At 66.1% G+C, this 22907-nt stretch overlaps 1 protein-coding gene across 3 annotated transcripts; it reads right to left on the bottom strand.

The window, feature by feature from the left end:
- Positions 1 to 3661: 3661 nt before the first annotated feature.
- On the bottom strand, positions 3662 to 21119 carry ARHGEF16 (Rho guanine nucleotide exchange factor 16). Of its 3 annotated transcripts, none has more exons than XM_053920387.2 (15): positions 20794 to 21119; positions 14669 to 15272; positions 12973 to 13018; positions 11786 to 11955; positions 10248 to 10304; positions 9794 to 9954; positions 7801 to 7953; positions 7560 to 7689; positions 7231 to 7305; positions 6889 to 6981; positions 6485 to 6636; positions 5904 to 6092; positions 5264 to 5337; positions 4692 to 4793; positions 3662 to 4242 (listed from the first exon to the last, which is right to left on the bottom strand). In XM_053920387.2, exons 2-15 carry the CDS (start codon positions 15251 to 15253, stop codon positions 4103 to 4105), a joined length of 2127 nt encoding a protein of 708 aa, XP_053776362.1. In that variant the 5' UTR covers positions 15254 to 15272; positions 20794 to 21119; the 3' UTR covers positions 3662 to 4102. The 3 variants fall into 3 exon arrangements, with proteins under 3 accessions (XP_053776362.1, XP_053776363.1, XP_053776361.1); XM_053920388.2 differs by having other exon boundaries at positions 20843 to 21115; XM_053920386.1 differs by having other exon boundaries at positions 9794 to 9915; positions 20843 to 20975.
- Between the last annotated feature and the right edge of the window lie 1788 nt (positions 21120 to 22907).

Here is a 22907-nt window from a genome sequence, read left to right as displayed (position 1 = left end):
CGTGCTCGCTACAAAAGCCAAGAGGTTAAGCAAAAAAGACATAAGCAGCCCTGGCTGGTGTGGCTCAGTGGATTGAGCACCAGCCTGAGAACCAAAGCATTGCCGGTTTGATTCCCAGTTAGGGCACATATCTGGGTTGTGGGCCAGGTCCCTAGCAAGGGGTACGTGAGAGGCAACCACACATTGATGTTTCCCTCCCTTCCCCTTCCCTAGAAGTAAATAGAATTCTGAAAAAAAGACAAGTAGTGATGAAGCATCTTTTAAAGATTTTATTTTTAGAGGGGGGAAGGGAGAAAAAGAAAAAACATCAACATGTGGTTGCACCTACTGGGGGCCTGGTCCACAACCCAGGCCTGTGCTGTGACTGGGAATCGAACCAGCAACCCCTTGATTCGCAGGCCAGCGCTCAACCCACTGAGCCACACCAGCCAGGGTGCACTAAGCAAGCTTGAACACATGCTATATTTTATGCTTACATTCCTCTATTGTATTCACAGGAATATAAATGTATGTACACATTTATATTTATGTATATAAACTTTACAATCCATAAAAATATTTAACAAAATCAAAATTTCTTCAAAGACATAATAAACAAAACTAGCAAGATTATTTTTTAAACATAAAGACAAAATGTAGGAAGAAAACTACAGACACAGTAGAGAGCATGGTCTGAAATAAAAAGGAGTGTTATGAACAACTGTGCAGCCGTAACTTGAAAAGGGGTATGTTTGGGGGAAACACAGGATGCCGGGATTGCTGTGGGTAGAGATGAAACACCTGAATAAACCAAGAACTTCGGTAAATGCGAACAGTAATCAGAGCGCTCCTCCGGACCCACCCCCAGGAAAGCCCGGGGAGACGCTGGTGCAGGCTGTTGTGCCGACTTTGAAGACCCCGGGGACTTATGTAACAGGATTATTCCAGAAACTTTAGAGGAAAACAGCTCGACTCAGTTCACAAGGCCAGCGGGAGCTTGGTCCTAAAACCAGTGTTGAGGGTGGTGCAAGTAAGGAGAAATACAGCCTCTTTCCGGGCACACAAAACTCCCAAATAAAACAGCTCCTCGAGTGAACATATTTTTAAATACCATCGCGTTAATCCGATGGGCATTGGACTTGATTCAAACGCCGGGGCAGTCTGATGTCAGAAGATGGGCCAGTGTGGGTGAGGGGAACCGGAGGGCCACCTTGGTAGGAGCGGACGGCGTGGGCGGGGTCCAGCCTCTGTGCAGGGCATGCGTCCTCAGAGCAGGGGACAGGGAGGGGCTGTGCCATGTGGCGCACATCCTGGGCTGGTTGGATGGAGAAACCCGGGGACTCAGGTCTGTCCAGGTGAAGCTCGAACATCGCTGGGCCCTGCCTTCTCTCCTTGCATTATTCACCGTGGGTCTCCGTGCCCTGATGGGAGAGCCTGTGTGTCCAGGGGTCCTTTCCCACCAGGGCACAGCATCCGGGAGCCGTGGGCTCTGCTTGCTTCAGGCAGGACCACCAGTGGGGGCACTGCTGGACCTGTGAGCAGGTGGGCCCTCGCGCCATCCAGGTGTGTCAGATATAGAAACCACACAGTTGACTGCCCCCCAACACCGGCCATGCCGACCAGGGAACAAAGCAGGCTGCAGTTCGAGGTGGTGACAAAGCCTGTCAATATCAGGAAGCCACCTTGCGAAGGGATTTGTGGGCCTTTCGCCGAGTTCAGACCTAGCGGGGCCGGCACGTGAGGACGTCTCCCCTCTCTCCAGTCCATCTTCATGTCTGGTGGGGTCCCAGTCTGTCAGAGGCCCAGCGACGGGCTAGACAGGGGACAGCTGGGGGAGGGACTCGGGATGCGAGACCTGGGGAATGGGGGGATCCACTGCGGACACCCAGGGGTAGCCTCGCATGCCTGGAACCCTGAGGGCCTGGCACAGTGCCCTGTCCACCTCCAGGGGGCGGTAGAGGGAGGCGAGGTCCCCAGAAGAAAAGGCAAGTCGGGAGGTGGAGGCCTCACACAAGGTAGGGGTGGGGGTGGTTGGGGTTAGAACGGCACAGAGACCCTGAGGCCGTGAGGGGATGAGAAGCAAGAGGGAGTTTGCAGGAGCCCCCAGCCCACAGAGCACACTTGTCTACAGGGATGGGAGGGGCTTGACCATGGGCCGGTGCCAGCCCCCATACCCCAGCGCTCTGCAGACACAGCCCCAGGTGTCCCAGGCCATGAGGCCCACGAGGGTGGGCTGGCCACCTCAGTGCCCAGGCACAGGCTTTGCTGGGATTGGCTGCTGTCCTCGGAAACCTCGATATCTCCCCGCAAACCCACCAACCCCAGCAGCGGGTGAAGGGGCTTTGGGCCTCCATTTCTGCCGTCAGGGGGGCTGATGCAGCTGACGAGCCCGATTCCACTTGGAACAGTTCCCATCCTGAGCTGGCCTGGCCCTCCCCGGAGGGACCCAGCTGCCCCAGCAGCCTCGGGTGGCCAGTGCTCCCCACCCCAGCATCCTGGGACATCCTTCCCCCGGGTCCTTGTTTGTGAGGTACAGGGGGCTTCCACCACTTTGCAGACCTGAGGCCGCGTCCCTGCCCCAGGTCATGAAATCAAGGAAGTGGCCTCAGAGCTGTCCAAAGCCACATTGCTCCATTAGCTGACACCGTACCAGGCAGAGCGCGGGCAGGGGGCCGGCCTGCTCTCCCCATGAACTCGGGGGCCAGCGGCGAGAACAGGCAGCTGGGCTGTGGACATCTGGGCTCACACACGAGGTTGTGCCCGGGCTCCTGTATCAGGGGCATACACATACCTGTACCCCCATACACACACCCATGAACACACCCGTGCACCCCCCATGCAAACAGGCCCTTCCCCGACCCCACAGCACCAGGGAACCCAGCTCACAGGTAGAAAAACCAAAGCCCCGGATTCCCACCCATCCAGAAGTGTGGGCTGGACCCATGGTGGCCCATCACCCCAGGCCACGCCTCTCCCAGAGCCCCGGTCTGGCCCCATCCTGCAGCCCCCCAATCCCAGGAAGCTCTTGCCCAGGATGGCCCGGCTTGGGCTCCGACATGGGCCGTGGAGGTCCCCTTGGCAGCCAGTGGGGAGGAGTGGCCCCACCCTCCTGGTGCTGAACCCCACCACCACCTGGTCCAGGGGACAGGGTAGGAGAAACTCCACCCCTTGCCTTTCACCCAGTCCTGTCCTCTGCAGCCGGGGCCTGCAGCCAGCCATGGGCTGAGGGGCAGAGGTGGGCTCCCCAAGCACCCACTTCCCAGGGAGGGGGATGAGCCGCCCCGGCTTTTATAGGGAAGCCAGGGCCCAGTGGGGTGTGGCAGGCACTCAGCATGCAGGGAGCCCCCACCCCAGGGACAGCGCTGCCAGCTGGGAGGGGGGCACACACAGGGTGGGCTGGTCCCAGCCTCACCACCCAGAAAGTGCACCTGCACGTCCCTCAGGGGTGTCCCCTAGGCTCTGTTGTCCTCGAGCCCCCAGACCCAACGGCCTTGCCCATGATGCCCGCTGGACAGGCGGGTGAGGGCTCAGAACGAGCCTGCAGTGACCATGAGTGGGCGCCCAGACAAGTGACCGACCCAGCACAGCGCCCCCACTCAGGGCCGGTCCCGCATCCCACAGCACCTTGGTCACTTCCTGGGGACCCACGGGGCCTTTGGCTGCACACAGGATGCTGTGGAAACCCAGGCGCTACAGAGGACTTTAATGTCTCTGGAAAACTTGAAGTCACAGCACAGGGCCGGCACCACAGGGCCACCTCCCTCCAGCTGGCCCCTCTCAGAAGGGGGCTCCATCCTGGGCATGCGAGGGCCTCCTCATCCACACAGGAGGGAGATGTCACCCCACGGTCCTCAGGGCCACCTTCCCCCACGTCACCCATAGCACAGTTATGGGTGTACAGCTGGGGGGCTCCTCCCAGGGACTCAGCCAGGGGGCAGGGCGGACATGGTCCCTGTGAGCTGGTCCAGTCTGGGGGATGCTCCCGGCTGGAGGGGGGACAAGTGCGACCCTCCTGCTGGGAAGCGTCTGGAGGCATCAGTGTGGTCCCTGGGGAGGTCCAGGCGGTCCGGGCTCCAGGACGAGTCCACCACGCACACTGGCCGGAGAGGGGCCAGCGAGGCAGCTACACGTCGGTCTCCACCCGCAGACGCTCCATTCTGCGCACATTGCCCTCCACGGCCACGCGGTTGGTGATGCAGCGGGCGAGGTCCTCAGGGAACCAGCCCGTCTCTCCGTCCCGCAGCCTCTCACCGTACAGCCACCCTGAGCCGGGCATGGGCAGCTGAAGGCTGGGTCCTGGCACCGGGGCGGGGCCGACCTCGGCACCCCCACCCTCTGGGCTGCTGTTCCAGGAGGTGCCGGGGCCAGGGGTCTGCACAGCTGCCCACCACTGCCTCCCGCCAGGGGGCCTTGCTCGAGGTCAGGTGCTGGGTCAAGTCTGACGCTGGGGGCTGAGCTTGCTCCAACCAGCATTGCCCACCCTGTGCCAGCGCCTGTGGGGGCCCCAGGAGCAGCCGGGCCACCTGCTCCCACTTGGGTCAGAGAGCTTTTGATCCTGCCACACGGGGACATCGGAAGGTGTCCCTGAAGGTTTGGAGGCAGGCTCTGTGAGCAGATGCAGCCGCGTTCTGGTGGGGCGGGTGCCCTGACGCTGCGCTGCAGACCCCCACGGGGCCCCGGCCTGCCTGCCCCTCACCCCGCCCCACACGCACCGTCCGCCTGCTGCAGGATCAGCACCACGTCCGCCTGCTGCAGCGACATCTCGTCCGCCTGCCTGGCCAAGTAGGCCTTGGTGACCTCCACCTGCGGCAGCTCTGGGGGCCCAGGAGGTGGGGGTCAGTGATGGACCTGTCCTTCGGGGAGGGTGGGCTGGGCTGGACTCCACCTCCTGACAGCCCTGTGGCTTGTTTCGGTGGGGCCTGAGGGGGCCCCAGGTGGCCCAGCACAGGGATACGGGGCAGCCTTCCTCTGGCTGAAGCTCGGGGGGGAAGGGGGGCTCTCCTTAGGAGGCAGGACAGGCCTGCTTTCGGGGTCAAAGTGCCCGGCAGGGCCAGAGAGTACGCCTGGCATCCAGGGGCAAGGGCAGGGCCAGAGCTGGGGGACAGATCTGGGCCACACGCTCAGCAGCTCTTGGGCACAGGTGACCTGGGCAGGCCCCCCCGGGGTGGGTGGGGGGGAGCAGAGGGATGGGCAGTAATTCTCCTTCTGGGCCAGGGCCCACCCCGCACCCCCGGGCCGGGAAAGGGGCTGCAAGCCCTGCTCCCGTGGGAGGAGAGGTGCTCACCTCCCTTGTTGGTGTGGCCCTGCCCCTGGCGCTCCCCGTGCGTCAGTGCCGCGATCCACCGGGCCCGGTCACTCCTGGGGACAGAAAGCACCAGGTGACTGTCTTCACGCACCCTGTCCCCAGTGTGCCACAGCGAGAAGATGGGGACTCGGCATGCCCACCCCTTATCAGTTTGCCGTGGGTGGGCAAACTGATAAGAGGCTTCCGCTTCCCACACGGACAGGGGGGCCATGCTGGAGGGAGCGTGGGACAGGCTGCGGGGCTCCCTCAGTGCCGGCACCTTCCTGTGCTGGGCCCTGCTCCGAGTTCCAGCCCCGCTGTCCTCCGGCTGCTCCTGGCCGGGGCCTCCAGCCCCAGGGCCTTTGCACGGCAGTGCCTCTGCTGGAGCACTGCTTCCCCTTGCAGCCTCAGCCCGCTTCCTCCTTAGTCCCCACCCCTCTGACACACAGGATGCCCCCACTGCTTATACCATGGCTGGTGCAGCCCCCTCCCATGAACGTGAGCTCGGTGAGGACAAGGTTGTCCCCGGCACCTGGTGCAGGGCTGCCCAGCACACAGCCGTGGTCAGGGACCTGGGTGATGGGAATCCCGTCCCCACAGAGCCTCCCCCACCCGCCCAGGGACACCCTCCCGGACTCACGCAGAGTCAGAGGACAGCAGGACCTTCTCTTGGCGGCCCTCGCTGTTGTGCAGCAGGGTCACCTGGAAGGGGTGCGGCACGGAGGAGCTGCGGTTGCCGCCTCCCGGCAGAGAGAGCTCCGTGGGCTCCACCTTGTGGACCTGGATGTGGCCCACCTGGGCATAGTCCTGGACCAGGAAGCTGTCCTCACTGCGGGGACAGGAGGCGGCTCCGATGCTGCAGGGGTGGGCGGGCAGCCGGGCTCCCTGGTCCACCCAGGCCCCCACAGCATCCAGGGCCAGGCAGCCAGAAGGCAGCTCTCTAGAGTTGCTCCCCCAGACTCCCAACATGCGGAAAAGAGCCCGCAGTCCTGGTGGCTGGGCGGGGCAGGCCCAGGTGTGCAGGCAGGAGCCAGAGCCCCGGGTCATGTGGGAGCTGGGGGTGCACCGCACACCCCCCGGAAATGGCGTGTATGTCCTCGTGAGTACCAGGCTGCAGGTCAGCCCCCCCCACGCCCTCCTGCCTCCTGTCCCCGAGGCTGCAGCTGCCGCCCCCTGCACACGGCAGAGCCACGCTGCCCAGCACCCAGGGGCGGGGCCCACCTCTTCTTCCTGGTGATCAGCAGGACGTCGTTGAACAGGAAGAGGTAGCACGTGGGCCGGCTGGCAAGTTTCCGGAAAAGCCCCGTCTCCTCCACCACGCAGAGCTCCCCGCGCTTCAGCAGCCAGCGGGAGGCGGAGATCAGCGGGAGGGACTGGGGGGCAAACTGATAATCAAGCCCTGGGCGGGGGCCCACCCCTGCCTCTGAGCACGGGGTGACCAGCTGTCCCCAGGGCTGGACAGAGCACGATGTGTCCCGGCCTCCAACGGGGCGCTCCCGGGGGGCCGCCGAGCCCGGCCCAGGGTCTGGCCCCATGCCCACTGAGCGCCGCCCCCAGGGGAGGTCTCCACACCCGGGGAGTGGTCGGAGGTCCCCGGCAGGCCCGGGGCAGTGCTGGCCGCCTACCTTGACTTTGCCGAAGTCCAGCTGTGTGTGCAGCGTGTACATCTGCTCCGTGCGCTCCATCTTGTGGGCCCCCTCGTTGCACCGCCTCACCAGCTGCGGAGTGCGGACACCCCCAGGGCGGCTGGGCTGCAGCCCCTCCTGACCAGCCATGCAAGGCCCCTGCCCTCGTGGCTGCCCTGAGGCCCGCCTTGCCATGAGCGCCACACCCTCTGGGCCTCAGTCTCCCCACTGGTACCACGAAAAGCCAGGGACAGACAACCTGGAAACCCTTCCGGCCAGACCCTCGGGGTCTCTGGTATTGGGTGGGGGGGGGTGGAGGCGGGGGGGCCAGGCCCCTCTCACCTTGCTGATGGCCTTCAACGCGCGGCTGGCAGCCTCGTACCGCTCGGGGTGGCCCTGGGTCCTCAGGCAGAGCGTCTGTGCAGTGGACACCAGATGGGGGAAGGTCCCAACCTACCCGCCTGTGCCCCAGGCTTCAGGGCCTGCGTGGGGCGGGGGTCCCCCACCAACACCAGGCCCATGTGGGGGCTGCAGGGGGGTCGAGGGCTCCTGCTGGGCCCAACTGGGGACATAGCCCCGATGGCTCTGCCAGGTGAGGCTGCAGTGAGCACCCCGGGCCCTGGCCCTCCTCTGTCCAGCCAGGGGAGCCCGAGCACGGGCTGCGTACTCACGTCCGTCAGGAGCGGCAGCCGCGTCACCCTCTGCATGGGGAGGATGAGGAAGGACAGCAGGGGCAGGCCGCCGCAGGCCGGCCGCTTCTCGATCTCCCTGAGGACGTCTCGGAAGGCGGCGTTGCTGCCCCTGCAGGAGAGCGGGGTGGAGCAGGCGGCCCACAGAGAAATCAGGCCGAAGCCTGGCCGCCGACTGCCCCGCGCCAGCACCCCCACCCCCCGGGCCCAGGGCCCTGCTCACGTCAGCTTCTGCAGGGCCCGCTGCTGGTAGACCTCGTTGGAGCAGTAGGCCACGTAGGGGTGGAAGTGCTGCTCAGCGTGCTCCTCCAGGATGTCGCTGATGTCCTCCACGCACACCTGCTCCTTGTGCCGCCGCTCCAGGTCCTCAAAGAACCTGCGGCGGGTGAGGACCGGGGCCTGGGTGCCACTGCACACCCCCCCCAGACCCACACACAGACACGCGGGCTGGCCTCAGGCCGCAGCCCTCCCGGGAAACCCAGGACAGATCACCTCCTGAGATGTTCAAAACTGGGCACAGCCCCGTGGCCAGGCCCAAGGCCACTTCCCTCCAGGTTCTGGCAGATTTGGGGAGTATCGCGGATGCAGACGGTGGGACAGATCGTGCCACTCCGACTTGGGTCAGAGCCACGGGGACCTGCCTTGAGCCCCAGCACTCTGGGCCCAGCTCTCAGTGGGAGCCCCGGACAGACTCCCCGCAGGTGGATGCCAGCCCCAGATTCCTGCCGGGGTCCCCCCCATACCCCCAGGCTCAGTGGGATGGGGCTGGGGGCATGAGGATGAGGCGAGCTGACCTGCGGCTGGTGCTGGCCCAGGGTTCTGCTCCCTTGGGCAGCCACGGCTGCTGCGAGTGGGCCCCACCGAGCCAGCCGAGGGGTCCTCCCATCCCAAGAGCTCTGTCCCTGAGAAGTCCCTCCCTGGCGCCCGCGCTGGGGCCATGCCCGTGCCAGTGTCTCTGTCAAAGTCCTGTGGAGCTGGGCTGCTGGACGGCCCGGGACGGCCTGGCTGGAGGTAAGGCAGCTGGCTGACCTCCTGAGGGCAGCGGGCAGAGCCCCAGGGCACAGATCTGCCCCTGCCCCTACAGGGCACAGACCTTGGTGACCCGTACCCCTCACTGGGGAGGGACCAGCTGAGGGCTCCCAGCCCTCACCACTCACCCTCCTGGCTGCGGGGGGAGGAAGCCAGTAGTGGGACAGTGAGGTGGGAGTCAGGGAGGTCCCAGGCCCTCACATCAGAGGTCACTGAGGGGCCCATAGCCAGCCCTGGCCAGGGTCTGTGGCCGGGGCTCCAGCTGGGAGCAAGATGGGCCGCCCACCCATCTGGGGTCCCCGGCTATCCTGGCAAGGCCAGTGAGGGTGTCTGGGAGGGAAACGAGGCCTCAGCCCAGAGAGGGGCAGGGGACCCTCAGGGCCCCGCTCACAGGCCCGAGCTTGCCCTTCTGCCCCTGGGAGACCGTGGTCCCTTTTAGGGGGAACGTCCTGACAGCCATGGCCGGTAGGCCACCAGGCAATTGGGGACCGTGTCAGAAACGGGTGAGGGCCCCCCGAGCCCCAGGAGGGATGGGGGCCCTGGCTGCCCAGACACAGGGCCACACACGTGCCCAGGCAGGCGTGCTGGCCAGCACCTCCCGTGGGTATTCTGGAAGGTTCTGAGAAAGGGCTGAGAGGTCTGAGAGCCCTGAGTCACTGACCCAGGGCTGCTGACTCCTGGGGAGGCTGCTGTGAAGGGCACAGTGCACACCCGGACCCCCCCCCCCCCGCCCCACACGCATGCGCACACAATGCACATTTACACATGCATGTGTGCACACCCACACACACACGCTCCCACGCAGGCCACGGCTGCTACGTGCCCAGCCCCTCCTCCCCCTCCCGCCCTGCAACCAGAGCCCGGGGCCCGGCACCAGACACCACTGGCAGGAACATGACCCGGGTGCCACCAGCGGCCACCTCCCACCGCTCTGCCCCACGGGGACCTCACACCTTGCCACTCGGCCTTCTGGGCCCGAGTGTCCTGGTGGGAACGTGCCTGTCACCATGCAGGGCCGTGCCCAAGGGAGGTGCCAAACGTTGGGGGGTGGTGTGGGGTTGCCCCAGGACTCCCACAGCCCAGGTGCTTGGCTGTCCCTGGGGCCTGCAGGGTCGCCCCCCGTCGCTCCCCCCCCCCCTCCCCCGGCAAACCGCTGCTCCAAACCTCCCTCCCACGGGAGGCCTCACCTCTGGCTGGCGCTCTGGACGTCCAGGATGTTGGAGAAGAGGTGGTGGTACTCCACCTGGGTCATGGTTGCCCGCAGCTCTTTGGACTGCCAGAACTCGGCCACCAGGATGCCCAGGCTGTGCTGGTAGGAGAACTCGGACGTGAGGATCTCGAAGATGGCCTGGGCGAGAGGACAGTGCTGCCGGCGGGGACCTGTGCGCACCGGGGCGCATGCGTGACGAGGGCTCGGGTGGGGGGACGTTTGGGCGAGGGGCCGGGTCTGGACTCGAGCCCCCCAGCGAGCCCTAGGTGCGACATGAGCATAGCATGGGGACGTGAGCCCAACGCCTGGGGCTGTGCCCTGGGCTCGGACACCCACCCTCGTCCAAGAAGGGCGTAACTGTGGCCACCTCCTGCCCATGGCAGCCGCCTCCCACACAGACAGGCTGGAATGCAGCCCCTGCGGCCACTCACCTCCTGTCTCTTGCGCTCCTCAGCTGGCAGCGTGTCCAGGATGCCCAACTCTACCACCTGTAGGGGCACAAGCCCGGGGGTCAGGGGTCACAGGCCCTGGAAGGCCTCCTCGCCAGGCCGGAGCCACTGTGCCCAGTGGAGAGGCCTGGGGAGGCAGGAGCCAGGCTGGGCAGGGCAGAGGGGGGGGCTCTTCCTGCCACTCAGTGCAGTGGGACTGCTGAGCTGGCCTGTCCCTGCTTGACTCTGTCACCCATGTCTCTCCTTTCCACGTAAACATGTAAACATCCGCTGCGTAGGCCCGCCCCCTGCAAACAGCCCTAAGCAGCCGGGGAAGAGGCTGAGGGTTGAGAGGGGAAGACCCGAAGGCCCCGGAGCAGGGCCAGGGCTCAGACACCCCTGGGCCAGCTGAGTTAGTGTCCGCCTAGGAGGCTCGGGGTGACAGTGTTCCAGCCCGGGGCCCCACCCAGCTCTCCACCCTGGTGGGGCCCTGGCCTTCCGGCTGCCCTGGGTGGAGTGTGGCTCTAGGCCACAGCACGCCTGCTGTGTCCCTGCAGAGCCCACGGGGGTAGGCCAGGCTGTCCCCTGCCTGGGTGTGCCCGCCCCTCAGGATGCAGAGCCGCCTAATCTCTTCGCGCCCGCAGCAGGGCGGGGCAGAGACCGAGTCCAGCGCCTGTGCCCCGGACACCAAGCACCATGTCTCCTCCTTTAGCCCAGGTAGGGCCATGATCCCCTGGCCCAGCGGCTAGGGGCAAACTCCTGAACCCCACTCACCCAGGAGGTCACGCACACCCAGCTTGTGGCACACAGCTGGAGCTGCCAGCTGGGAACAGATTTCCCGACTTCCAGTCCCTATGCCCTCACCCCAGCCTGAGCTCTCCCTGGCTGGGGGCTCCACAGCCTGGGGCATGGTGGCTGTCACCGTGCCCTGGCTCCTCACCCCCCCTTCCGTATAAGCACGGGGCCCACTGTTCCGCAGACGCAGGGAGAGCCAAGTGCCCACCGTGCCCACAGCCTGCGGCCCACTTCCGTCCTCAGGCTCTCAGGACAGGGGGTCAGGGTCTGCCCCAGGCCGACTGTGTCCTGCTGGGGCAGGGACAGGTGCTGCCCCTGCCTGTGCTCCCCGTCAAGCCCCTCCATCCCTGCAGGGTGGGGACCAGCCCCTTCTGCAGGTGTGGAGAGTGAAGGGGGCCGGGCAGGGGCACAGGGCTCTGTGGAAGCGGAGGCCTGGCCCCCACCGTCACAGGAGGACGTTCCCGGGGACAGAGCCCTGCGAGGGGCCCTCTGTGCGCACAGCTCCCTGCAGGCCAGTCTGAGCGCGCACAGGGCACCTTCCCGCAGCACGGATGCCGCCTGCCCCGACTGTCCCCTGCCTGGGGCTCCAGTGGCCACGGTGCCCCACAGGGCAGGCAGCTCTGTGGTCAGGAAGCGGATCTTGGCTCCGAGTGGGGTGCCAATGGGGCACCTCTAGATGGCATCCTCTCCCTGGGCTGATCACCCACAGGCTGGGAGAAGGGCCTCCCCCACGACCTGGCTCTTACCTCCGGGAGCTGGCTCCAAGTGACCTGGGGGGGGCGGAAGTTCTTGACCACGATGGGGGTGCCTACTGCCCGCGGGCCCCCAGGGCTTGGGGGGTCGTCCAGGAGGTCGTCGTCGGACTCCTGGCCAGTGTTCAGGCCCCGCTCCCGGACCTCCTGGTAGAAGCGGGGGTCTGGGGGTAGGGGACATGTCACCGGAGCACCTGGGGCTCGGAGCACGCCTGGAGCACCAGAGCAGCAAAGGCAGGCTCCTCGTGGGCCGACCGGTTCCCACAGCGGCTCTAGATGAGCCCAGGACAGTGTGAAGTCCAGTGCAGAACGTGGCACCGGCAGGCCGGGCTGAACTGACACACCAGCACATGCAGGGGCCCACGGGGGCTTTGGGTGGGGGCCGTCCCCGGGCTGGGCCGCGAGCCTGCAGACCAGAGTCTGAGCTTCCTGCTCCCATGCTGCAGGCCCACTGGACAGGGTGGTCCCTGGCTGAGGGCACTTCTGAACCCTCGCAGCGACCTCTGCATGACCCCCCACCCTGCCACCTCGCTTGGAGGCCTGGGTGGGAGACCCAGACCCTGACACCTCCCCTCTCCCAGGCCTCCGGCCATACGCAGAGGTCAAGGGTTGGGAGGGACGGAGGGACCACCCTGGCTGGGGCCCCTGTGTCCTCAGAGCCCAGGCCTGGCACCGAGGCCTAAGCCCTTTGGAGGCCTCACTGGTCACACCCCTCACCCCCACGGGGTGCTCCATCCTGGCTGGGCAGGTGCCTCCCCTAACCCCTTCTGTGGGGTCCTGCTGGCACCCCACCCCTCCCAAGGCCCAGCTGCCACCCATGCCCTCCTGAGCCCCCCATGCCAGGCAGGCCTGCACCTGCGCGGCTTCAGTCCCCAGCCCGGCCACTGTGCACCACGCACACATGTGAAGTGCTGGACAATCGTCTCCCAGGGGTGAGTGTGGGGGCTGTGTCTGTCCCCTGTCCCTGGGGTAGTGCAGGAGGGAGTCCCAGGGAGCCTGTCGACCTTCCTGGACCCGTCAGAGCTACACAGACAGCCACCAGCCCCTGTGGTCCTTGGAGAGGGCCCCTCCAGCACATCCTCTGTGCCACCACATCCTTCCCATGCTCCCAGGACAGCCCCAGGGAGACCGGCCTCACCCGGGTCCAGCCCAGCCCACGGTCACCTCCTGTGGCCACTCACCATCCTTGAAGGAGCCCTTGTGCGCACGGCTCCGCGCCAGTGTCTTCTGTGCGAACGAGAGACACAGACACTGGGGTCAGCGGGGGGCAGGGGCAGGCATGGGCTCAGAGACCTAGGGGCCCCTGGGGATGCCCTGCCCAACAGGAGTGGGCTCTGCTGAGCGTACAGAAAGCATCCTATAAATGTTGGCTCCCCAAGGGATGTGGGGCCACTGAGTGGGGGCCATGGCAAGGTGGGGTGCCCCCAGAGCAGGCAGGGCAGGTGACTGAAGGCTGGGCAGATCTGGGAGGACTGCCTGGACGAAGAGGCAGGACTGAACTACTTAAGATGAGGTGTTCAGGAAATGGAGGTGTTCCCACTTGGGGAAGTCCAAGGAAGGACATGTGGGGTGAGGAGAGGGCCAAGAAGGAACACTAGGGCAGGAACTGGGGCTGTACACAGGACCCCATGGATGCGGTGGCTTGGGGCGGCAGGAAGAAGAGGGTAAATACCTGGGCCTCGCCCAGCAGCTGACGGTAGGGCTGTGGAAATGAGTCGGGGGTCTGGCAGGGCTCCTGGGGGCCCCGCGCCCTGGCCCCACCAGCCGCTGCCGGCTCAGAGCCTGCCTTCTTCATTGGGATACACCCCCTCACCTGACCTCACAGGCGCCCTATTCCAGGAAAGCGGGGGCTGGTTTCTCCTAACAAGTTGGGGCCTGAAAACTCCCCTTGCTGGTCTGTAACGAGTGGCACTGCCAGCTGCACCTGGCCCTGCTGCCCGCCCCCACCCCGCCCTTTGTCCCCCCAGCACCGCCCCCCTGCCTCCAGGTCTGGGCACAGACTGCTACCGCAGCCCCTCCTCCACCTCCTGTCCATGCCAGGCCCCCCCCACCCTGGCCCTGTGCACCTGGTTTCCTGAGCACCCCCACTGCCTGGGGGCTCCCCTGGGGCCCAACTGCTGAGCGCTCAGGAAATGCTTGCTGAATGTAGGAATTGACAAAAAATGAGTGGACCCCGCAGGCTGGGTGTGGTGCTGAGGGCCTGCGGCAGTCTCTGCACCCTGGGCATCTCAGGTGGGCAAAGCAGCGGGCAGCGCTCACCTCCCGGGCCAGGGGCAGTGACTATGGGCCTCCCAACCCCGGCCCCTCTGCACACAGGGGTGCTGGCTCTCCCACGGTCCGGGCAAGAGCCCTCAGCAGAGCAGGCCATCGGGGGGCGCAGCCCTGGGCACAGAGGGCCAGGGGCGAGGGTGCCGGTCTGGCCGGCCCGGTGACTGTTTGCTCTCTCCAGAACCCCGAGGTCAGGCACTGTCACGCAGGAAAGGGGGCTGTGCATGCAGGGAAGCGTCCCACTGCCCCCTGCCCCTGCCGAGCCCGGACGATGGGGGCTCTGGGCCGGGACCAGCTGCTGCTGCAGAGCTGGCAGCCACACTGGTCCTTGAGGTGGGCCGGCGCCCCCTCGGGGCTGGTCCCTCCCAGGGCTGCTCCCACTGCATTCTGAGGGCAGGACCCTCAGTGTGAAGTCCTAGGCAGAAACCTTGGACCTTTTGCAGCCTCAGCGGCCCATCCCTAAAATGGGGACGTTCATGGGCCACGCACAGCCTGGCCCATGGGTCTCACGGACTAAATGGTCAGGCGCCTGCACTCAGCCGGTGCTCACTGACCAGCAGCTGAGGTCAGGCCCGCCCTGCCTGCCGTCCAGGCGCACAGGCCCCCTACCTTATTTTTGGCCGGGTGCCGAGCAGGAGGCTGGGTGGCCTCCTCGGCCAGAGCTTGGAGCTTGGGGCTGAGATGGACAGCACCCACCTTGCCCCCCGGCGTCCTCAGGCCTCTCATGGCTGCTCGGTAAGACTGGCTGCGCAGGTTCCGTGCCAGCGTCCCCCCAGGGCCCACGTCCAGGTCCATGTCGTCCAGCGAGAAGCTGGGGGCCGGGTGCAGCTGCAGGTCCCGCCGGGCAGCCTCCTTGCTGAGCACAGCGGCCCCAAAGCTCTGGTGGCGGCCCGGGGTCTTGGCCTTGCTGGACACAGCCAAGCTCCTGGGGATCAGCTGCTCAGTGCCCATCTTGAGAGCTGCGGGGCTGTCTGTGCTCAGGACGACGGTCCGCAGCTCCCTGTCTTTGGGGGATGCAGGCTGGGGCCCCGGGCTGTCGGGCTGGAAGGCAGCGTTGCTCTGGACCCACAGCGGGCCCCGGACCATCGGCAGACTGGACTCAGGGTTCCCCTGGTCATCGAGCTGCAGCTCTGAGTGGAAGCGGACTCCCAGCAGCTTTTCTTCCAAGGAGCTGTCAGAGTGCCGCTGGGACATGCTGGGCAGCCACAGGGTCCTGGGGGGACAGGGCGAAGGTGAGGGCCCAGAGCGGAGCTGCCTGGTGCACAGCCTGTCACTGGGACTGCCTGGGGGGCAGAGCACAGCCGCCCTGGAGTGTGCAGAGAGGGTCCAGTCTGGGGCCTGTGCGGACGCAGCGGAGGACTGGAGGTTGGCTCTCCGAGCACTAGGACCCAGGTGGGACTGCCTGCACCGGGGCAGGACCTGAGAGGCCACCGTGCTTCCTCTGCTGGGTTGCACAGCTGAGGATGCGTTCCTGAGCCGGGAGTGACTGTGGGCGGTGCGGGGTCCTGGGCCCCAGGCCTGGGCTGCAATCGGCCCCTCAGCCAGCCAGCACCATCTCCACCAGGTGGGTGGGTCCCAGCCGAGCCCACCTCATGGACTCGCTGCCCAGTGGTGGGTCTGGGAGCTGTCCTGGGGAGTCCTGAGGTTCTGCCCAGGAGCCCTCCCAGAGGGTGGGAAGAACCGGCCACACAGGGCTGGCCTCACCCACAGCACAGGCAGACCCTGCGCGGGCACCAGGAGCCCGGCTGTCCGTCCCGCTCAGCACACAAATCCTCCCTAAACCACCCAGCAAGGTGGCAGGGCTGCGCCTCCTGGCCCCAGGACGCCCTGGCCACCCCCACGCCGGGAGGACCGCCCACACATTCCTGGGGACATTCTGAGTCACCCGACAGAGAGGATGGCAGCAGCTACGCTGGGCTTCCCCCGGGCTGGGTGGATGGGCACCGTCCCTGGTCCCCACCCCCACGCTAACTCGCCTGCCTTTTACCCTGGCCTGGCAGGGAAATGGGGTTCAGACTCCGACCTGTGAGCGTGCGCCCCGGGCAAAGGCACCCACGTGGGCAGCCAGATGCCTCCAAAGTACGGGAGACTTTTCACCCCCACCGGTGACGAAGAGCAGGCACCGGATTGTGTCCCCAAGGGCCCACAGAGCCCCCGTCCACCCAGTCCCCTCGACATGCCTCCCCTCTCCTGGACCGCACGGCCTCTCCCCGGAGAGGGCAAAGTCTGCTGGGTGAGGCAGTGCCCAGATGGAACCAGTCTGGCGAGCCATCGCAGGGTGTGACCTCTGCAAGGCGGCCCCACCCCCAGGCCCAGCACCTCCAGCCAGGACCGGTCTGCAGGCGCTCCAGGCTCGGGCTGCAGCCTCCGCAGGCCTCGCTGTGTCTTCCCCCTTCTACGCTTAGCCTATCCCAGCACCACCTGGGCTCAGGTTCAAAGGTCAAACAGCACCAAAAGGCTCCTCATCAAAGACAGGCGTGCCTGCCTCTGCCACTCTGTCCCCCAAGGTCCACCACGAGGGGCTGCTGCATTTCCCCTGATTTCTGACGAAGGCACAGCCTGCTCTTTGGAGGTCTCCTCGTGGTAGGCATCCCCCACCCTTCTGTGGCCTTGGGATGGGGCCCTGGGCTCGCCTCCCTGTTCACCTCCGGCACACCTGCCACTTGCCTGTTACTTTCCCCTGGCCTTCCTGTGTCCCAGCCTGGTGTCTTGACGCATGTCCCACACGGTCAACGCACCTGCCCTGGGTGTCCCCAGAGACCCTGTCCCCTCTCCCGGGCCTCCCTTCCTGCTGCTGGGGCTGAAGCTCGGGCGTCCAGACCATCCTCCCCCCAGCTTCCCTTCGCCTCTGCGCCCAGCCCGGCCCTGGAGGCTGATCTCTCACGGCCATATCTTTCTCCTTCCCCTGGGTTGGTGACGTTTGAAATCCTTTCTGAGGTTTTCTTCCGGGACGGAGACCCCCATTTCACCTCCTTGGATTAGACCCAAATGGGGCTCTCCCCAGCCCACATTGCCCTGGGCTGAGGCTCACGGGGATGTGATCCACGGGACAGATCCACGTTCACTCTCTGAGCCACGTGCCCGTGAGTCCTCCCAGCATGAGTCTTCCGGCCCAGGCGGGGCCCTAGTGCCTCCTTTGCGAATCCCTCCCAGCCACGTTTCCTCCACGCTCCGTTTCTGCACAGCCCGCGGACGGGCACGAGCCCCGAGCCCCCTGTTGAGTTCAGACCGCTTTCCTCTGCTTCCCTCTCCCCATCTTCCTTTGGGGGACTCTCTCCACGTCATCTCCTCTCCGGCCTCACGCGAAACACACAGCCATCCTTGCTGTCCCCTCTCCCTCCCCCACTCTTGCTCTGTGGGTACCCATCTCTTTCCATCCTTCCACGGCTGGATTCCTCCCGTCTCGGCTTTGTTGGGCCCCGTGCTCAGGCCCCAGGCTGTGCCCCGCCACCGCTGGGCCCGGTGGCTGCCTGCTTCTTTTTAGGGGACAGACACATGCTGGAGGCCCATGAGCCCAGCGCACACGCACGCATGCACACACGTGAGCACACGTGGCTGGGTGCCTGAGAGCCAGCACAGACCCTCTCCGCTGCCCCTAGGGCAGGCGCCAGCCATGCTGTCGGGCAGCCACTGCTGGGAGAGGCCAGCGGCCTTGTGGCAGCCATTTGGGCCATGGAGTCCGGTCTGCTGTAGCCAAGGCTCCCGACAGCTCCCGCAGAGAGGCCCCAGCAGTGAGGGCTGCATCTGCCTATCTCCCCTGTGGGTCCTTCGGGAGCAGGGACAGGGTCCTGTTCACGTCCCCAAAGTCGGGCTCAATGCCCAAACTGACAGGTGCATGCGGGGTGTCACGGCACTTGCCGTGTCCCGGTCCCCTGACCAGGGGTGGTGCCCCCCGCCCCCCCATGAGGCCCTGGGGCCGAGCACTGGCCCCCACGGGTACTGGGCTTCGAGCTGGCAGACCCAAGAGCTGCGTCACAGAAGCTCAAGGTCATCTGGGCCCCACTTGGGGACCCTTGGGTGACTTTCTGTTGTTTTTGCTTAGGCTGGGCTGGAAAGGGTCCCCGATGGTGGGGTCCCTGGGACCCACACCGTTCCCTTTCCCCTTTGACACTCAACAGCCTGCCCTGTGTCCCCAGCACACATCGGGAGGGTAAGGGACACTAGGGGCTTGGGGGGGTGGGCAGGGGGACTGGTGCAGCAGGGGCCATTGGGGGGGTCTCTGGACAGCCTCCCTCTGCCTCAGAGGCCCCTACTCAGCCTGGCCAGGCCTAAGCTGCACCCCCCCCCGAGCCTGGTGGGCCCCATGTCACCAGCCCCACCGGCTCTCTTGTCTGACAGATGGGCTTCCCAGGAGCCCAGCAGGCTCAGCCCCCCGGACCCAAATCACACCATGGTTGGGACCTCCACCCGTAGGACGTCTCTGTCCCTTCTGTCCGGGCCTCTGGCAGCGTCTGCACGACCCAGGTCTGCACTCAGGAAAACTCACAACGATGGCCTTGTGCTCGGTAACTCCGCCCGACTGAGCCGGAGCCCGGGAGCCACATGGATTCGGGGACAGGATTTGACTTTGTGAACCATGAGGCTCACAGCAAACAGTTCCGTTTGTAAGGTGGCTGGGATGGCCTGGCAGCTTTGTCCCCCCCCGGGGGCACTCCTGGTGGTCACAACAAGGGCTCAGCTCCTGGTCCCATGGAGGGAGGGCCAAGGCTGTTGCTGAATACCTTACCGAGCACAGGATGGCTCCGCAGCAAGACACTTTCTGCAACAATGTCCACAGTGAGGAGGAGGAGAGACCCGGGCTTAGCTGACTGGAGAGCCGCCCCTCGGAGTGGGGGCAGGGGAGACCTGCGGGCTGCGCTCAGCCCTGGGCACTGCCTGGCAGCCAAGCCTCTTGCTGCCTCGTTCCTGTGACAGCTGCACAGCTGCAGGGAGCGGCGGCTGTCCCAGACAACACAGCCTCCTTGCTCCCCACTCCCATCTCTGAGTCCCGACATCCCATAACCCCAGCTCCCGTCCTGGGCTTGGCTGGGACACCATGTCTCCCCAAAGGAGCCCTGGGCAGGGAACCAGGGTCCTGACTCTGGCAGGGAGCTGGACAGGTGACTGGCAGGTATCCTCCAAACACCTCCTCCCCAAACTTCCAGAAGGGGGGTGCCGTCCCTTTGCGGTGCAGGAGACCAGAGGCAGAGGAAACATGGCCCGTGGGGGTCAGGCTGCCAGGCCGCAGAGCTGGGGAGGAGCCAGGCCCTGTCCTGCCCCACGTCACTGTCCTGACAGGCGCGTGGAAGCCACCCTGGAAGTACAGGGGCTCCTACCCACGGCTAGAGGCCCGAGCACGGAGCCTCCATGCGCAGAGCCAACCAGCTGATGTCCGCCTGGAAACTGAAACTGAAATCCTGGGACCTAGACACCAGCGAGCAGCTGTGGCTGTCAGGTCCCCGACACGGACTGCTGGCCCTGGGGCCGCCACGGCGGGGTCCCGACCAGCCATTTCACCACGGGCTGCTGCGCCTCCCGAGTGGGGTCAGAGAGGACCCTGGGAAACTGGAGACGCTGGGGATGGAGGGCTCACTCCCTCTTATCCTCCAGGTGACTTAAGACCTCACTTCTTCCAGAAAGCCCCCAAAGCCCCCACTTGCCCCCACTCCCTCCACCAGGGCTCTGGGTAGCCCTGCCTCTGTCCCTCACCCTGGGAAGTGCCCTAGTCCACCTCTGCCGAGGGTCTGGCCTCCTGGGGGCTGTGGTCACCAGAAGGGCATCGAGCGGAACCAGAGCTTAGCCAGCGGCTCTAAGCAGACACACCTGCAGCTCTTGATTCACAGGTGAGCAAACGAGGCCCGGAGGGCTTGAGTAACTTGCCTTACTCACATGGAGCCGGGACTTGACCCCCTTAGCACTAGGCTGCTGGGATGCCGCGTAGACAGCTGTGCATGGTCAGGGCTCTCCCTGGGGTTCCAGCCGGGAGCCCCCAGGCTAAGTGGAGTCAGCTCTTCACCTCCAGGACAGGGGAGACCTGCCTGGCTCTGGGTCAGATCCAAGGTCACGGTCACTGCCACTCACTCCGTCACTCCCCCTCACCCCATGTCATGTTCTGGGCTGAGGTCCACTCAAATCTCAGAAACACCTGGCAGAACCTGAGGCTGGGCAGCCAGCACAGGCTTTGGAGCCTGCTGCCCCCCTCCCTAGCGCCCTCATTTCTCCACCTCCGGTGCTGAGTCTGTCCCCAGTTCCCCACAGGGGCGGGGGGGGGGGGGCAGTGGGGAAGGGTGGTCACTCCCAGGCTGCTAACTCCCGGGGTCAGAGAGGGTTTGGCCAGCAGAGCCCCGGGGTTGTCGAGAGGGCCTTTCTGATTCCTCCTGGCTGCCTTTTCAAGGCCCTGGGGCTTGTTTCCTGACTATCCGCCCACACGGCTACCCTTCCGGGGACAGGAGAGCTCCTGACAAGGGCGAGGAGGAACCCCTGGGGCTCAAGGGGCCGGGCGGGGGCGGCAGCGGGACGCCCGAGGCCCGGGAGTAAATCCCGGGGTGGGGGTTCTGAGTGCCGCCGGCTCAGGCTCCGCCGCCTCTCGCAGCCCTGCCCGCCCGCACTGCGGAGGGAGGGGCCGCCAGCCCCCCGAGGGCCCGGGACCGCCCCGAGGGCCCGGGACCGGGCTTTCGTCAAAAGCGAAGGGGAGGAAAGACGCCCCCAGGGTCACCGCCTCCCCTCGAGGCTCGCGCCCCTACGACTTCGCTCACCTGTCCCCTCCCGGGCTCACCAGGCTCACCTGTCGTCCGCCAGGCTTACCTGCGCCACTGGGTACGGCGACGAGCGCAGGCGGCGGAGGCGGGGCCGGTGCAGCCTGCAGCCTCCGCGCCCCGCCGGGCGGCCGGGGCAGCCCGAGCTCCGTCTCGTCCGCTCGGTCCCTCCCAGTCCCCGCCCTCCCACTTCCTGCGCGGCCCCGCGGGAGGCGGTGGCACACACGGCCCGGCCAGGTGGACGGCAGGTGGACGCCCGAGCCGGCAGGGCGCAGGCTGGTCGGCTCCCGCCTCGAAGGCCGGCGGGCGCGGACCACCGGATGCACCTGGCCGCGCCTCCTGAGTCCCCGCCCCCACCTGGCCGGCCGTTCACGTGACCTGCGGCGGGGCAGGCCTGCGCCTCCGGAGCCAAGGCCAGAGGCTTGCCCGCTCCGGGGCCGCCCGCCCCGCCCTCCCTGTCCCCGCCCACAACTGCGGCCTCCGGGCGTCCTCAGCTTGCTGTGGGGCCCTGAGGCCAGGCTTGCCTCCCTGAGACCTGAAAACAGCTCCTCACAGGTCCGGCTCTGTGGGCCCCCTCCTCCAGGCAGCCCCCCCAGGAGCTCATCAGCCCTGTGCGGAATCTGCCTTCCCAAGACCTCCGCTGCTGCAGAAAGGGCCCCACCTCCTGGATTCTTTGAATGGTGGTGGCCACAGGGCAGCCCTTCAGGCAGCCCAGGGACAAAGCACTCTCACCTCCTTAGGAGTGGGGTCCACTTACTGACACCCCCTTTTTACATGTGAGGACCCTGAGGCCGGGAAGGGAGGGTGCTTGCCAGCTTACTCAGGGCGGGGCTGGACTCCTGACCGGGCCTTTCCGGACTCGTCCAGGAGGCCCCCCCGCACAGAGGCTCTGACGGCCCCCCAATGGGGGCTGCCGCCTCTGGCTCCCTGTGCTTCGGGGGCCGGGGGCTTGGGCGGGGCAAGCCTTCCACCTGAGCTCGGGCCCTCCTCACCACCCTCCCTGTCCCATGTCACCTGCCACCCCCAGCCCAGCCCCACGCCAGCCTAGAGCAGCAGTGGGGTGGCTCAGGGTGTGCTTCTGCTCAGGGACAGCCCGTGGCTCCCGGTAGCCTCCTCCACCAAGGGCAGGGGTCCCACCTTCCCCACGAAGCCCACCCCCCTTGCCTACACTCAGCCTGTGCGGCTGCCCGCCCCCCTGCCCCAGGGAAAGGCCACCTGGCTCTTCCGGAAGGGGCAGGCACAGGGAAAGGAGCGGTGGCCGCTGTTGAAAGCGCGGGACCTGCGGGGAAACATGGCACCCCTCTTCTTCTGGATGCCCCGCCCCCTCGTCAGGGTAGCCCACCGCTCCTCGGCCGCCAGCCTCCTCCTCCCTCCTTGCCTGCTCCTTCGCTGGACTGCTGTGCGGGCATTGGAGAGGCAGCCATAGGCAAAACCAACGTGGTCTCCATCCTCATGGAGCTCACTGCGGCCGGCAGGCGGACACACGGGAAGAGACGGCCGAGGGTGACCCGCGAGGGAAGGGACCGAGCTCTGCAAGGCTGTCACAGCGTGTGCGGGGCGGGGGGCGGGGCACCAGCACCACTGCCCCTAGAAAGGGCTACTACACCTGAGACCTGGAGGGTGAGCAGGAGTTAGATGGGGGAGGGTGTTTGAGGCAGGGCCACAGCAGGTGCAAAGGCCCTGGGGTGGTGGGCAGGAGCATGGCCTGACTGGCTAAGGGACTGGGGGCGGAGAGGGCAGGACGGGTGGGAGGGAGGGGTTCGGGCTTTGGCAGCTGGGGGCAGGGAGTCTGGCTTTTATGCTAAGAGTAGCAAGGAGCCGCTCGGGGTTCAGATCTGCTGAAGGGTGGTGATTGGATCTGCTGGAAAGGACCCTCCGGCAGGCAGCTGAGGAGAGGGCGGGTGGAGTGGCTGAGACAGACACCCTGAGCCCCCCCTGTCCCCCGGCCTGAGGAAGCTGACACCCTGCCCCTGCTTGGGTACCTTCTGGGACGGATGAGCGCCTTGTCCCCGGTCACCACATCCCTTAGTCAGTCTTGACACGGAATTCAGGTTGTGCATCACCTTGGCGTCCCTCGAGTCACCTCACAATGCGCCCCCCCTCAAAACGTGGTC

Source organism: Desmodus rotundus, chromosome 3, assembly GCF_022682495.2.
Source record: "Desmodus rotundus isolate HL8 chromosome 3, HLdesRot8A.1, whole genome shotgun sequence".
NCBI classification, from domain to species: Eukaryota; Metazoa; Chordata; class Mammalia; order Chiroptera; family Phyllostomidae; genus Desmodus; species Desmodus rotundus.
Note: the sequence above shows the minus strand (reverse complement) of the source record. Positions and strands in the feature narration are given on the sequence as shown.

Bases quoted from the DNA above. Each gene is read 5' to 3' on its own strand.
- ARHGEF16 (XM_053920387.2), bottom strand. From the start codon at position 15,253: ATGTCCCAGCGGCACTCTGACAGCTCCTTGGAAGAAAAGCTGCTGGGA. The intron at 7,306-7,559 runs GTGAGTACGCAG...TCCACTGCACAG, and splicing joins GGCTGCCGCTCCTGACGGAC to ACGCTCTGCCTGAGGACCCA. The intron at 5,338-5,903 runs GTGAGTCCGGGA...TTCTGTCCCCAG, and splicing joins CTGCTGTCCTCTGACTCTGC to GAGTGACCGGGCCCGGTGGA.